The 16,715-nt window shown below is 38.9% G+C and overlaps 2 protein-coding genes across 5 annotated transcripts in view; one reads left to right on the top strand and one right to left on the bottom strand.

Moving 5' to 3' along the window:
• Nucleotides 1–5,545, top strand: LOC145484994 (uncharacterized). The gene is made up of 2 exons (XM_081463630.1): nucleotides 1–1,627; nucleotides 3,736–5,545. Exons 1-2 carry the CDS (start codon nucleotides 1,516–1,518, stop codon nucleotides 4,638–4,640), a joined length of 1,017 nt encoding a protein of 338 aa, XP_081319756.1. The 5' UTR covers nucleotides 1–1,515; the 3' UTR covers nucleotides 4,641–5,545.
• Nucleotides 5,546–6,876: 1,331 nt separating this feature from the next.
• Nucleotides 6,877–16,715, bottom strand: part of LOC145484977 (succinyl-CoA:acetate/propanoyl-CoA:succinate CoA transferase-like) — a 119,314-nt gene continuing 109,475 nt past the window's right edge. For 2 of the 4 annotated variants that reach the window (XM_081463608.1, XM_081463607.1), the window contains 5 exons: nucleotides 15,332–15,520; nucleotides 13,393–13,608; nucleotides 9,579–9,716; nucleotides 8,862–8,990; nucleotides 6,918–7,992 (listed from right to left, as the gene is read on the bottom strand). In XM_081463608.1, the coding sequence (XP_081319734.1) occupies nucleotides 7,805–7,992; nucleotides 8,862–8,990; nucleotides 9,579–9,716; nucleotides 13,393–13,608; nucleotides 15,332–15,520 (860 nt within the window). In that variant the 3' untranslated portion in view covers nucleotides 6,918–7,804. Of the gene's footprint in view, nucleotides 7,993–8,861; nucleotides 8,991–9,578; nucleotides 9,717–13,392; nucleotides 13,609–15,331; nucleotides 15,521–16,715 lie in introns of all 4 variants that reach the window. The other 2 variants (XM_081463606.1, XM_081463605.1) reach the window with 2 other exon arrangements.

Raw genomic sequence — 16,715 nt, 5'->3', positions numbered from 1 at the left:
ATCCTAAGCAGAAGTAAGCGCCTTGCCTAATTTGGATCTTCCAATTTTCAACAACTGAAGAAACATGTCACTGGAAACGAGACTTGAAGTCAAATGTTTGACAGTTGTACCGTTAAACCGCAATTGAAACCCCGCCCGACTTATATTGAATTTGCCGCGACATTTATCTAATAATGTTACGCATGCGCGGACCTTAAAGTTATTTCACCGTCTTACAACAAGGGAAATCAGAGAAGTATAGATATTTTTCTCGATTGCAGTTACTGATTCTTCGAAAAATTCTAGATTGCTGATATAATAACAGTTCCTCGTCGATATTCGCTCTTTTTTTAACTGCACGAAGTATTTGTAAAGTAAAACTTTGGCACTGTTTCTTGCAGCAAACGCTCCTGTTTCCGTTATTTTTGTCTTGGCACGTTTAGAATGTTTAGCGTTGAACTGAATGGCTTTCCATATTGACCGCGTTTTACAGATAAAAGTTTTTCAGTATTGACTAAGTACAGAGCTCCGAGATTAGCAATCTAGATTTTTCAAGTTGATTCTGTTAGATTAAATTAGGAGCCAAGAAAATTGGGTCAGTAAAAATTGATGGCATGCGAAATAGGCCATGTACTACAATGTACGCCATACACATCGAGTCTTCAGTGAAAAATCCAGGCTTAGAAAAAATATCTGTATCGATAAATCTTGTTAGGATAAAATTGCGCTCGAAAAGCTTTTAAGACTGGGCTTCGATTCATGCAAATTGCGATCCAATTCCCTTTGGTAATGACGCATTTGGACAGTAAATGTCAGTTTATATCTCCATTAATAAAAGGCCATCTATTTCCATTTGCGTGCTGAAATTTAGCAGCAGAAGATCCAATGAGAGTTTGTGCGTAGGTTTCTTTAGCACAAGCTTTACCGCGTCCATGACTGGTAATGGAGACTAAATTACGTCGACACGATCGCGTGGAAAGAAAAACACAACAAAGCACAACAAAATTATCTCTGAAATTTTCAATGACGTGACTATATTTTTAGAAGTGTGTTTTATTGCTCTTCTGTCCACAAGCACTCAAGCAAGGCTTTGCAAATGTTATGCTAAACAGGTGTGATGTAACCTCTCACAGATACTTTATTCATACATGAAGAATATACAAAACAATTTCGCTCATACGCATGCTTTTTCCTTCTCGCCCTCAAAAGTTCCGGTTTGTGGAAAATTGATGGCGAAGCGTGATCGGCGAGGAACATGTTATTCTAAGCACTGAACAATTATTGGATTTACGACGAACACACAGGTTTCTAAACCATTATATTGCTTGGATAAGGAAACAAGAAATGCTATTTATTACGAGCATAATGTTTAAATTTCAATCATCGATGCTGGGTCTGGGAAGTATTCCATGATAATGATATGTGTATGGTTTGTATTTTTAGAGCAAGAGCGGTCTTTATTACTCAAAACTTGCTGCCTTTAGCTCTTGGTTGTGATGTCTTCTCCGCGGCCTTGGCGAAAAACCTTTTGACAAGATGAAAAGCGTGATCTTCTGTACCATTTCGTTCATATATTTGAATTCGTACAGCCTTGTTGAAGGGGAGGCAACTTCGAAGCCATCATCAGAAACAAGCAAGCAATTTACTGGTAAAACTCTTTATCATTCCTGTTTACCCGCGTACACTAGATACTTTATAGAGTTTATTGTCTTTTTTTCCTTCATGAATGTAAGATTTTTTCAATTCAATGTGTAAAGACGTTTGAAAACAAATAGGCTGTGTTACCGTGAATATTTCGAATGAAATGTTTACAGGGTTTACAGATATCCGACCTTTCGTGAAAGAAGGGCCGTTACGATATATATAGGTTCGACGTTTTCCCGGAAAATAAACTTCGTTCAACGCGGAAAAGTCAACTCATTGTTTACGAAAGGTGAGTGTGAGTATTCAATATTTTTTGCGGCCGGAAAAGTGCTGGAAATTTTATAAACTGAACCTGACAAAAGCTATTTACATGGCGTCGGCTAAAATTTTCCGCAATCTTTAAATTTCGATTCAATGGATGTTTCTGCCTCCGGTGCCCATAATTAAACACCTTCTTATTGCTAAGCAAACGACAGTGGTTTGATCTTCGACGAAACAATGCAAATTTTCCGCTTTTGTTTAAAAGTTCCGGGGTCATAAGGACAATGGTTTTATGAACAATAATAAAATATCATCATTGAAAAAAACTACAAGAAGCCAAAGAAATAGACTTAATGAACCGAGACAACTTTAAAAATTCACAAAGAAAGCCCTTTAAGTTCGGTGAGTTGGTCGAATAAAGAACACTTCTACAATTAATTGATAACCTAAGACCGAGCCTCCCACTAAATACAGTCCCCCTCAAAATTCTGGAATCAGATAAAATGTTACAAGCGGATTAGCAATTATTCTGGTCAAGAAAGATTTATCACGGGCGACTTGGCCAGTGGAATAATTAGGAGCTTTTTGAAAGAAAAAATTGCTTCAACCAATGACGCACCCTGAAAATTAAGGCTTTGTTCTTATCACTGTTGACAAGTCTGTGAGTGTTTAGCGACGAATGTTTCATAAAAGCTTCCACTACAACAGAACTGTAAGCTTTTGTATTTCATACGCTATTTGTTGTGAGGCATCTTCGCTATGAAGTCCGAAGGTAATGTAATTTTATTTTCTGGCACAGTTCATGGCTCACAATCTTCTTTATGTCTCAATGGTTTCGCGGCGTTTTACGGTTAGATTTTTATTCCATTTTCACCTGTGCTGCGATGGCGGTATTTTTTAGCTTTTAATTTATTTTATGCTGTATAATCCAAAATTAAAACCGCGAATGTATGAAGTTTCTGAACGTCCGCGAAAACATCACTTAAACATGTATCGTTAAAAATAAATTATACTGTTACCACTTTTATTATATCTTAACTTTAATCAAGAAAATTTTCTTCCTTGATTATTTTTATTGTAGTTGTCTTTTTTCAATTTTTGTTTTGACGAACGGCTCCCATGAAAAACGTGTGATCTTGCTTCCTTTATTTCTCGAGCTAAGGAATTGATTTTAGAAAACAATCTTGCACATTTACAACTAAAGCAATCTAAAATGCGTTTTTTTTTTCTAAGTCATTCCTTTAACGAAATTGTTCAGACCATGTATTTTTATCTCTATTTTAATCCTTATCTAATTTTGCTTATAAGCGTGTGGCGACACTTTCGAGAGCGCTAATGATTTCCTGGCTTTCTTGCTTTGACTTCGTCAGTTTTTCTAACCTGGGGAATTTTTGTAATGATCCGGCTAAAAAGATAAATATCTTGTTAAATCATCAATACTTGAAGGCAAATGCATAGAAGAACTGACTATTATTATTTCATCCATGTCGCTCGCGGTAACTACTGCGGCTAAGATTTTGAAAATTCATGGGATTTTACAAACGATCGAGGTATTAAGACTACCTAAAAACCCACAGCTGAAGAAAATATACAAAATTACTTTGTAATTTCATGCACCTTTCCGCTTAGCGCGGTTTAATTTTTAGTCATAAATAATTTCTACGATAACAGCCTATGAACAAAATTTCAAATTTCAAATTTGATCTGCAAACGCATCGAAGGAGAGATGTTAAAATGCTAACTTCGACCCTAATTTTTGCCGTGTTTGTCTCCCAACTGTGGAGTCAGTAAGTATTGGTCAAAACTATCGATCTTTCTCTGATCTTATGCGTTTTATTGTTTCTTTCTCAGTTCCACAGCCAGCGATAATATTTCTGGGATTCCTTGGAGTATGTCTCGTGCTTGTGTTTCTCTTGTACAAGATTCTGCATTCCGATGTATGCAAACTCGATCGAAACAAACTGGCCGGCGTGCAAGAAGCGGATTACGTGGAGCTCGGGCAATCACCCGCCATGGGCGAGGATTCCATGGATGAATCGGACAGTGTAGATTTCATTCAACCTGAGACAACTGCTAGCGACAGGGAAAGCGATGACCTTGTTTTGAAAAAACCCAAATACATTAAGAGCAAGAGTTTGAGCGATTTGCTCTCTGACAAACCGCGTCAAGCGCCTGCCCAGAGAAAGCTGACTCAATGGGAGAGGCCTTCAGTTGAAGCTGTTAAAGCAATAAGTCATCTAAATGTCCTTTCTGCTTACGGCGATACGGCCGGTGCGCAGCGAGCCAGGCGAAACAAAGCTCCGAGTCGTGAATCAAGAGGCGAGATCAACTGCGTTGCGAAACTGCAAGTTTCCGTAGGATTTTCTCAGACAGCGCAGCGATTAGAAGTGACTATCATCCGCGCACAGGACTTCCCCGAAGCAATTTCTGTCGGTAGTGCTACTTCGGCGATGTCAATTCACTTGACATTAATGCCGTCGAAGAGATATCGATTCAAAACGAAGACAAAGGCGACCTCTGATGTCACTATTAACGAAACGTTTGTCATGCGCGGGATTTCTGCGAATGAACTGATGGAAAGCAGTTTTCGCTTTCGGATCTACGCGCAAGGCTCCATGAAGACTGGAAAACTGCTGGGAGAAACACAAACACACGTCACTGACTTTGATTTGGATGACGTCGTGTCTACAATGTGGATTATGGTGCCGCCAGCCGCCGAGGAACAAAAGAAACCTCCCAAGAAAAGAAAACAATAAATGGAGCTCATAGGTACTAAACTGAAAAAACCCAGTCTGATTATTTCTTCCTATCGTTTATTGGCTTTCCAGACTCCGGCAGTATACAGTATGTGCAGCTTAGTGTGAAAACCAACGTAAACACTGTCAAAAATCGACAAGAAAAATTATCACAAGGACGAAGATCATGTTAAGTTTTCATCCCTGTTGGAAGAATTTGACTTTAAGTTTCGTTTGTTTTGTTCCTTAGTGCTTGAAACTGTTACAAACAGGTAGAGAATTCATTTTGGCGAAAAAAGTCTGGAGATAAAGTCGAGCCTCCTGTAGTAGATTCTTCCAACAAGACTCCTCCACCGACAATGCACAATTACCCTTCCTGCAGCGCCTCTAGACCTGAATTCATAATGACCTAATTGCCCTTTTGCATCTATTGCTAAACGGCAAGGGACAATGTTTTCTGTTTTGTATGTTCTCAAACTCTCTGGAAAATCACTCTCTCAGTGCGTGTGTCATTTCACGTACAATCTCTGATCACACTCAAGTTTTTTCTTGGTTAGAGTGTAAAGAAGACAACGAAATTGAGGTCTGAAAGGAGGCTGTATTTACAGGTTTTCTCACGCACTTTACCTTTTAAGGACACGCTTATTCATTTCCTTGACACTGGGCAGATGTTAAAACGCAGGATTCGGCACAAAAATACCTGCCCTGGGCTAGAGATAATTTTAAGCTGAAACTGTTCGAACGGAAGTTCGAAATTGTGTTTGAAAGTTCACGATAATTGTATTTGCAAGGCACGATGCCTTTTTCAAATTTTTTTGTAAGAAAAATACCCTGTCTTAATAAGCAGACTTCATGAATAAGTTTTATCTTATTTCAGAAGGAAATAAACTGCATAAATTATTTTGTTTTAAGAACAGCTGTTATCCTTGGGGTAACTGTATTTGAATACTGCTTCAAACAGAAATTACTTTCAGGATTTCACCTGAACAAATGTCAGACCAAAATGTACTATTTCTCTTTAAGATTATTCAGTATGTTGTAAAATGCAGGCAAAATTTATTTTACTAGTAATTTTCGCCGCCTAGCTTGTAAAACGCCAGGCGGTAGCTTCACATTGTAAGGACTGGGTCCGAGATTTAGTGGGAACTGAGTGATCGATCCCAGGTCTCGTGCAGCGAATAATAAATTTTCATATTAAAACCTGAAATGCACTCTCAGTTTCTTTTACTTTAAGCGAAACAGGATTTCACTGTTTCGCTTTTGTAAGTTCCCTCGCAACTAATTGATTAAAACGTATCATGTGACTCGAGTGTGCAAAAATTTCACCAACTGCCAGGCGGTGACGTGAATGTTTTAACTTGGGAACTCAATTTGCAAAAATAAGTTTATCCTTCTACGCGCGAAATATTTGCAGCAAAAAGATAAGAACACAAACGTACAGGTTCAGGAACAGCAAAATATTTTGAATGTGTTACAGCAGGATACAGGACAGTAGGCACGGCTTCTGATTGGCTAATTGCGAATGACGCGTAGCGACAAAAATCACGCAAGCCATGTCTCACTCATTTGAACTGACTAGACGAGAAATATGGGGCCATTTATCACAAGGTGGTGTCCGAAGGTCACAGAAAAGCAAAGCAAGTGGTTTAAACTTCACCATCCCTAGTTCCAGAGGTAGCCCATGCAAAACTCACAGATGATCAACAAAAATCAAGAAAATACTCCTGAAAAGAAATTTCTCTGTCCAATGGTCATTAAGGCATTTAATACCAAGGCAAAAGAATAGTTGTACTTAATTTTAATGTGTACTACTCCCACAATGACTGACAAGTAACTCACACCTTTTGAAGGCTTGTTGCCTTTTTAATAGGCCACGTTCGATATATCAATATTTTAACATGGTTCCGAGGCTTTCGTAGCCTCCCCAACAAACGCTCTTACGACTCGTTACGCGTGACGAGCCCTAAGAGCGTCTGAGTGAGAGGCTAAGGCTTTCGGGGCAATGTTGTTTTCTTTGTATCCAAGTGTCTTTTGGGAATTGAGAGACAAAAGAAACTTTAAAAATGTGCAATTCTGATCTGAAAGCCTCCGAGCCATGTTAGAATATTGACATATCGAACGTGCCTATTACAGACTGTGTCTGTCATTGTTATTAACGTTTTAACAGAAACGAACCAATTGTGTCAGCAAGGTATTTGTAGTCCTCCCAACCTTCTCAGCAAGTGATAAACCTCTCAGAATGTTGGACAATCGAGACTCAGGACAGCTATTGTCATTCAAAGCAATCTCGTTTATTTCATAAATCTCTTCATATTTAACTTCAGTGGATGAGAATCTTCGGAATTTATAATTTATTATCTACCGTAAGGGATAATGCTGGAAACAGCAGTTTTAATTCACTCTAAATATCGTGGTGGTTTCTTTTACAATAGGAATCATCCAATGAAATTCCAGGAATACGATTGCGTGACAAGGTGACAAGCTAAGGTCTTAGACACGCGCGCTAGGTTTTAGGTAGCCACAGTTCCGTCTAACGGTGCCTAAAGAAAACTGCGACAACAATATATAACATAATTATGCTCGTCAGGCTTGAAATCAAGATTTCAGGAAAATGACAACATACTTTTCTTCTCTAACCACTTAAAGATTGTCAGTCCTTACTGTCATATTACAGTTCAAGGTTCTTTATTACCTTACTGTGCCCAAGTTATTTTCAACAAATGGTTTAACTAAATAGCATGTGGGGCCTATGCTTTGTACACGCAAACGATTTACGCAATTTTTACAAAAAGCGTAGCTTGATAACTACGTTAACTTTGTTAACTTTACAATGCATCAATAATGCAAAAAAAGCGAACTAGATTTTTTCCAAGTCAGTGTTTGATTATGAGGGGTTAAAATTAAAAACTCTGTCTGTTCTAGACGACGAAATCCTGTTAATTCGTTTCCGACTTTTGTTTGTTTCTTCTAGTTGCTGTTGTTGTTTTCAGTTTACTACTCTGAGCTGGAGTAACATCGGGTTTTCCGTTAACTTACTACTGACTAAACATACTACGACATAATTCTTCCTGACCACAAACATAAACTACTACACACTGAAACAAACAAGAAGACTTAGAGACGCTGCACATAATCACATGTCAAGCACGCGACTTGGTCGCAAAATCACGTGTCAAGCACGTGGTTTAATTTGGTGATGGCATACATTTGAGTCTTTCAAAGGCAGCCTTTTCCAGCCATTCTCGGTGATCAGGGTGGGCGACTTTGATCAGTTCATAAGCTCTTTGTTTCAAGTTCTTTCCAAACAAGTAAGCGATACCATGCTCAGTCACAATATAATGCGTGTGGGCACGTGTCGTTACTACACCTCCACCTAAAATAAATGGCGACGCCAGAATTCAGTTAAAAACCACATCTGACATCTAGAAGGAATCAGCCCCGGTCAAACGGCGTATGATAGTTCATGATAGTTGTAGCACGAGCTTGCGTTTGACCGCCAATTATGAGGCCCCATCATCGACTATCATCAATTATTAAAAACTGGATTATTGGATAATGCAATTCCAGAGTTTTACATTGGCGCGCTCGTGGAATAATTGTTAATAGTCGTTCACTTTGAACTTGTTCAAATTCTCCATGATAGTTAAGTAATAGAGGACTTGTTAGCCTCATCTATAAACGAGAGGGATTCGGAGAAATAAAGACAGTCATGCAAACCCGAGACTGCGTCTCGGGTTTGCATAACTTTCGAGAATTCTGCCAACCCCCCGAGTGTTTAGATGAGGCTATGTAAACACGGAAAAAGTCTTCTATTGCTTTTATAAGATAATTCTCAAAAATACGCGCGAATCTAAAACGTCACAACCGTGTCTACAAACTCTCACCTAAACACACCTATCAACCAATGAGAGCGCGCGCAGTATCTCACTTATTTTAAGCTCGATGATAGTTTTTCCCGTTTGACCGCGCGTATGCGAGTATCATAAACCGTTTGATCATGGCTTAACGCCCATTTGACCCAACGCATAGATTCATTTTGTGCTTTGTACAACAACCTCCTTCAAGTTTCACGAAGACACAAATCACATACAAACAATAGTTCGACCATTCAAAGCCTAGAAGCAAACCACGAATAAATAAACAGATAATTGATTATAGTTACTTTATAGTCGTGAGAAGATCTAGCATTTCTCCTCATGTATTCATACACACTAGTGGCCATGCATGTGTTTATTTACGTACCTTCTTTAAGGAAAGGAACAATCTTGGACTCTCCCCTCTTGGTGACAGAATTCAGTGCTAAGATTGGCTTACCAAGGCCATCATGCCCCAAGGCTGCTCCACGTAAGAAGTCTATTTGACCTCCGACACCTGAGAGGAAATAAAAACACACATCAAAATATCATGAGATACCTGTTACAGGCGCCGAGGTCCCACCACAAGAGCACAAGCTATAAACAACTCTCCACTGGCATCCCCCACCTCACGCTCCACTTAAGTTACAATTAAAAAAGACCACATGTCTGGTGACAAAACAAAAGAATCAGTCAATTACCTTTCACTGCTTTTTTTTTTTTATTATTATTATTTTTTTTTCTTGTGTGTATTGGTGTTTTAGCTGTTTTGGTACCAAATAGGGTATGGTTTTTGCACTTTAGTCTTGAATTGGTTATGATTTTATAGAAGAAGCTACTTTTTCATCATTATTGGTAAGACCATCAACAAAGGCCCTTCATAATGCCTTTAAAATTGGTCTGAACTAGGGTAAACTAGGGTGCTAACTGTATTAGGCATGTCTGAAACAGTGTATTGATTTAAGTGTCAGGTCTTAAATACTAACAGGGTATAAATTTCTGGTCAGGTCATAGATAGGGTAGGGAAAATCACAGATTTTGGTCTTAAGGGACCAACAAGCTAAGGTTCATCAGGCTGCTGTACCTGCCATGCAATGTACATTACCTGAATACATTCGTGTGCCTATGGAATCAGATACAACTTGTCCAGTGAGATCCACCTCAATGCACGAATTAATTGCTGTCACTTTGGGGTTTTGAGAGATTATTGACACCAAGTTGACAAACCCAACATCTAACATGACTACAAAGCAAAACACAAAACAATACAAAAATAATGTAACGTTATAGTATAAGAACGATTCATAATAACGAAACTGTTAAATGGTACAATGTTCAGTTACAAAGCGGATTTTTCAGTGTATAAATGTTACTAAGTGACATACGACGTTTTTTTTAATGTATGAGAATCTGCAGACTGAGAGTTTTAAACTTTTACACCTGGGAGTAGAACTCAACTAAGAGTTTAAAATTTAAAATTAAATCTTATATTAAACAATACGTTACAAATTATTAGGTGAAACAAAAATACGTGGTACTGAATTTAATCCACTGCTTAAATTGGCAAGTCAAACAATAGATTTTATCCAAAAACATTTTAAAGTGCACCTAACCCCAAAATTTTTTTTTCGCTAAAACGAATCTAGACTTTATTCGAAGCATTTGGGCGAAGAAATTTTTGAATTTGGTTGAATCCTCGATTTTCTATGCCCTTTCAAAGTCGCGCTTGAAGGTTTCACGACCGCGTTTTAGGGAGTCTGGGGCGGCGGTACCTGATGACGTCTACCCAGGAACCAAACACAATGGCGCCTCAGTCAACTCTCTGTATTTGCTCGAGAAAATGGAACACAAAACTAATCGTTCCGATGTATTTTGGGACTAAAACGTCCAAGTTTTGTCTCAGAATCATTTCTTTTTCGTCACTGGAGTCAGAGTTAAGTTTCGATTCGGAAGACTCCGAAATAAACTTCGATCGAGCACGTTCGACAACTGTGAACTCACTGCTTAGAGCTTTGAGAGCAATTTACAATATTTCAAGCGACGAAGGGGAAGACTTCTTTGCGGACGAGTTGCTTGTATATTAGGAATGGAAAGCTAGATACGAAGTGGAGGAGCAGACAAACGAAAAGCAGGAAAGAAAACTCAAGGACTGCTTTGGATGGTAATTTCGTCAACTAAACATAAGATTCCCACGCGTGTTTATAGCCCGTTTACATTTGTCCTTAGCGAGAATGTATTTTATCAAGGTGTGATTGTTCTGTTAAATCCAGCTTGTGTTTTACTTTCAGTTGAATGCTTCATGTTTATAAGAGCGACGTACGTGTCGCAGTTTTCGAGACTTGATGACCTCCAAAACATTGGCTTCGATCGATTGAAAATCGTATTGTTTGGGCCTGTATTTTTGAAGCTGCGGGAAGCAAGGCGGAAGGAAACATTTCATACAATTACCGATTTCACATTGTCACACGTTTTAAGTCGTAACTCCAAATAACCAATGTAAATTGTTCTCAAAGTTTGCAGCGAAATTCGTCGGATAAGCGAAAAGGATGTGTTCCCTAAGCGGTCCGCACATGTTACGCGGTCATATTTTCGACGCTATATCACAGAATCTTTGTCGCACTGCTGATTTCCAAACCTTCGAAAAACTCTGTGAGTCTAACAATTTTGTTATCATGTAATTCTAAAGGATTAATCTTCGACTTTTATCTAAATCGAAAGAGAAATAAGTGTTGGTTAGCGGCGTACAGTTGCGATCTATTTACATATCAGTATAACGCTTCTTGATCATGACCGGATCACACAACTTTGTATGTTACAAATACTGCGGGATTGGAAGATATAGGTTGTAGGTAGTATTTCTACAAATTGCTGGTTAGCTTTAAGCAGAAAATTTATGAAAATAGCGTTCGAAAGTCTGCGGAACAAATTCCAGTGAGAGTTCTTCAATGGTTCTCACAGATTCAGTTCGCTTGTTTCGGTTCGACAAAATCAACCATCGTTTACGTCTTTGTTGCACCATTAGCCGATCATCGTCAGTTAATTGTACAGTATATCTTTCTTTAAATCTGGAATATTGCTGCAACAGCCGATAGCACCTCTGGAAGGCGTTTCTGCGCACTTTTCGAATGTGTATTGCACCATCCTGAAGGAAATGAGAGGACGTGAGATATCCAACCTTCCTGGGTAGACGTCACAAGAGCCGCTAGACCCATTCTCCTCAAACTCGGTCGTGAAACAAAATGGCGGTGTTTTGGAGCTATTTTCGAGATTTCGTCGGGGCACAGAAAATCGAGGATTTAACGGAATCCAAAATTTTTTTCGCAGAACTATTTCAAATAACAAGGAGATTCGTTTTAGCGAAAAAAAATTTTTGAGGTTAGGTGCACTTTAAGTTAAATTAAGGTGTGCTAATTATTAAATAGTTAGCAATCCGAATGCATGTGATTGGTTTTAGTTCTGAACGTGAGTACTTTTAAATTTGTAATCATGACTAACAAAATTCACCAAAATCCAGTTTATCAAAGGAACATTATCGTCCTTGAGGACACGATCCTTCAGGAATCGCAATTTCAGGGCAGGTCCAACAACTGAAGCCTTCGATTCCCTGACTTCTGGTCAAATCCGACAAATCTGATTGGCTGAGAATACAAAACGAATACTCTGCGCGGAATTCTTGGTTCCGAACAAAAAGATTGTGGCCCCTGGGCACGAGTATGCCAAAGAAATATCAAGCTTTTCTAGGAATATTGAAAAGCTTTAAGTTTAGTTTATCGATTGTATGAGATAGGTTTCACAATGACAGCTCCCCTCAAACCCAGTATCTCTAAATTTACAGACGAAAATACGTGTACAGCTCACATGATAGTGCATGTACTTTAACCTTTTGACTCGCTGAGCTTCTTGTCAAAAACGCATTTTTTGGACATTTTGGAGATTTTCAAGCTGGATATGGGCCAAATTAGCTCCAATCTACTCAAAAAGGCATTTGCAACATGACAGCATGCCTTTCTTTCCAACAGCATCGCGTTTTGCGACATTTTTGCTCGGGCATGCGCAGAAATAAAAATTTTGAATTCTTGGACGAGAAAGTGACCTACGTCTTTAGGCTTTTCGATTTTCTTTTTCCGCCTTTCCTTTCTCTCTTTTTTTTTTCTTTTTGCTGCAGTGATTGACCTTCTACTGGGCTTGCTTCCAGTTCAAACAATTCTGAGAAAGCACCATCGAGACGGGCAATTTTTACCATGGAGTAGCCACGTGTAGTCGCAGAAAATTTTGCTCTGAGTTTTTCACTCAACTTTTTGAGCTTTTTCATGAATATTTCAGGCCCCATTGAGCCGATCACTCTGATCTGGGTATCAATGGAAAGATCTTTTCCTCCCGCAGAAGTTGAGCATAAATGATGCCAATTTTGGTCAACGGTGTTGACATCAGAAGTGGAACAAAGACCACGGCTCGTAAGCGCCGGTTACGGGCGGCACGGAGGTCAATGGGGAGTTTAAGAAATCCACGACGGCAACGGCAACGGGAACGTCGCTACGAGGAGAACAATGGTTTAACACGTGCGTTATAATTCTTAGTACATTTCTTTACCGCCCTCTGCAAAACAACAACGTGAAATGACCAAATTCTGCGTTGTCTGGAGTACGTGAACCACGACGGATAATATTTAAAATTTATATTTTGAATTTTGTGCTGTGTTCCATATATTCAGTTTCGAGCTGGTTTTGACAATGAGAAACAAACTAATTGACTTAAGAGTATCGCGAGATTTGCCGGTGAAATATTAATTTATTTTTTAGTCGAGGTTGTCCCCGGCGTCGCCGTCGTAGCTTCTTAAACTCCCTACTGGGTTAACTGATGCAATTAAACCTGAGTGAGTGGAAACTGGATTTTGAACAACTAAGCCAGTCATAACTCACCTACAAAAGGATTATTGTCAATGAATTCAAAAACTTTCTCTGTTCCAATCACAAAACTTCCCACACATCTTCCAGGCAGCACATTCTTGAAAGCATTGGTTATTGCTCCTCTCTCTGTCAAAGCTACTACACCATCACTGAACATCTCTGAATGAATGCCAAGGTTTCTGTGATCCAGCAGCCGACTAAGACAGGCATCTGGTATTGAGCCAATACCTTAAAGGTTGCCACAAAAAGATAACATAACCGTTTTCCTATACAAATCCTTATATTTCAACTGTCGCATACCATGAATACTACCGTATGTATAGGGATGTTCATTTGCAAGCTTGGGCCACCTGTGTTTTCTTTTTGTTTCAACCTCACAAACCTGAGGGAATGAAAAATTTCAGTGACCCCAGCCAGTGCTTATAGTCTGCCTGAACATCTCAATCCAGATTTTAAATATCCCAGCCTGATCAATCGATGAAACTGATAATCGATAGCAATCGATAGCAATCAATAACAATCGACAACAATCGATAACAATTAATCGATTGATATCGGAAATCGATGACCAATCGATGAACAAAAATTTTGCGTTTTTCGATTGCCATCGATTATCATCGATTTTCATCGATTGTCATCGACTGTCATCGATTATCATCGATTGCCATCGATTGTCATCAACTATTATGGAATCCCATCGATTGTCATCGACTAGCAATTTCATCGACTTCCATATTTTTTGGTCAGGTATATAAAATACGTGTCGTATCTGGACTTGCCAAAGAAGTTCCTATACAGTAAGCGCTATGCCAGTTCTACTCTAACTTAGTCGGGAACTTAGGTAGGTCAGGAGAGTAAAATGAGGAAAGATGGTTGATGCTGAATGCATATGGTGTTGACTTGTTAAATAAACACCCAGCAGGAAATGACCGCTGCGTATTACGGCTTCATGTCATCGTTGTACGTTAAAACCCCGGGATTAAACGTAATGAATGCTCGGCTGCCATTTCTCTTGTGAACAACAGCAACAACACTTTATTGATCTTCATAACAGAACCAAATGCAAAACTATAATTCTTTACAAAACGTAAACCGTGACTGCAATGAAAATGTTCCCACTCGTGCAACGGATACGTTGCTCCTTTGTTAAAAGTTCACTGGCAGAATATTTTCATTCCCTTGATGTGTTCTTTCAAGAATTATCCATAGTGCTAATTGCATTGAAAATGATCTTGCTAAACAATAGCAATCGATAGCAATTAGAGGACTCGAGCTTGTGATTATCGATTGGTCATCGATTGGACGATAGCAATTGACAACAATTAACTAATTGTCTTCGATAGATATCGATTGATCAATTGGATTTCCGATCATCGATTGTCATCGATTGATCAGGCCAGGTAAATATGCACTTTCAATTACTTCGACAATGTAACTTCCCTCCCCCCTGCCACAGAGGATCACAGAGCCTCCAGCCACAGATATGTATACCTACTTAATTAACAGTAAGTGGGTAAAAGACCTGTTTGCCTTACATTGCAGTAGAAAAACGTAATAACATGCGCTTAAATAACCTCTATTTATTCAGAAATTATGCACTGTACTTATGTAGGGTAGGTAGTCTGCTTATGAGCCAAGTGGCTCATCCGGCTAGAGCTGATTCCGGTTTCAGTAGCATGAAGCAACTACGAGTATTTCTACTCCCTCCCCCCCCCCTCCCCCTGGATGGGATGCTAGTCCATCACGGGGTTACCCCCCAGCATATTCGCCGGTAACCATTTATACACTTGGGTGCAGGCACTGTGAGAGTAACATGTCTTGCCCAAGAACACAACACATTGTCCCCGGCCAGGGCTCGAACCCGGACCACTTGCTCCCGAGTCATGCGCACTAATCGTGAGCCAGTACCATGCTCCCACATACTGTACTTATGTACAATCTATAAACTTACCCATTTGAAGAGTTGCACCATCGTCTACAAGATTTTCAGCAATAAGTGATCCAATTTTGGCTTCCTCAGGAGATTCTGGTTTAATCTTTAGTTCTGGAAGTTTAAACTCTGAAACACACAGCACGTCAAGATGGGACTGGTGAATACCTCCTGGGCCATGTGTGCGAGGACACCGAGGATTGACAAGCCCTGGAAATTAGAAAGTAAAGAAAATTATTTCACGATCTATGCAGGTATGAGGTTGTTAAAATTGGCAAAATGTGAGTTCTCTTGTAAACCAGTGCTACCTAACTAGTAAACGAAAATATTTAATTATCAATAATAATTATTATTAGTATAGGTAATCATACGGTTTTTCTCTTTCAATTTGGAATTAATTTGCACGAGTGAGTTTCTCCAAAAGCTGAAATTGCATGAGCCGCTTCTGCGAGTGCAATTTCAGCTTTTGGAAAAACTCACAAGTGCAAATTAATTCCAAATTGAACGAGAAAAACCGTATGGTTTACTTATTAATAATATAAACATGAATAAATTTGCATGGAGGAAGTGCCGGAAGACCTTTCTTGAAGCCATTTTTTCTCATTCAAGAAAACTTTTTTCAAAGTTTCCGCACAAAATTTTCGTCATCGTTTTACGTAATACCATTGGCTTCGAAAATTTATTATTGCCTTCAGCCAATTATAATCTAGAATTATGAAGTATAATTTACACGTAAAAAAAATGTAATTTGTAAACGTAAACGTAAAAAAAAAAACGTAAACATAAAAACGTAAAACGTAAACGTAATTTGTTTACCCACGGAGCACCAAGGAGTTCACAGAACTCGTTCAGAAATGTCTGTGCATTCAAGAATCGAATTGGAATTTGAGAAATGTTGGTTTTTGAGGAGAGGGGAAAACCGGAGTACCCGGAGAAAAACCTCTCCGAGCAGAGAAGAGAACCAACAACAAACTTAAACCACATATGACGCCGGGTCCATGAATTGAATGCAGGACACATTGGTGGGAGGCGAGCGTTCTTACCACCGCACCATCCCTGCTCCCTGAACTGCACTTGAACTGCACTGCTCTCAGCCAATCAGAATCGAGTAATTTTTCCATGTATATTATTATATCTAGAATAGTTTGACAAACATATAAATACAACTGAGCAAAATACAAATTATAATAAATTAATTATGATACTAATAATTAACATGCATTGCCACATAGAGTTACAAAGAGAAATTGGAAAATAAAAATTTTCAAACCGTGACAGTAATGCAATTATATAATTAAGAAAATGAGACAGTATCGAGATTTGGAATAATTCACTGAAGAAAACCCAGCTTAAGTGCTTTATACAATTTAGAAGAGTCTAGTCACCGCATTTAGCTCAATATCAA

The sequence above is a fragment of the Orbicella franksi genome, chromosome 4, assembly GCF_964199315.1.
Source record: "Orbicella franksi chromosome 4, jaOrbFran1.1, whole genome shotgun sequence".
NCBI classification, from domain to species: domain Eukaryota; kingdom Metazoa; phylum Cnidaria; class Anthozoa; order Scleractinia; family Merulinidae; genus Orbicella; species Orbicella franksi.
This window is presented reverse-complemented; position numbering and strand designations above follow the sequence as displayed.

Bases quoted from the DNA above. Each gene is read 5' to 3' on its own strand.
- LOC145484994 (XM_081463630.1), top strand. From the start codon at position 1,516: ATGAAAAGCGTGATCTTCTGTACCATTTCGTTCATATATTTGAATTCG. The intron at 1,628-3,735 runs GTAAAACTCTTT...TTTCTTTCTCAG, and splicing joins AACAAGCAAGCAATTTACTG to TTCCACAGCCAGCGATAATA.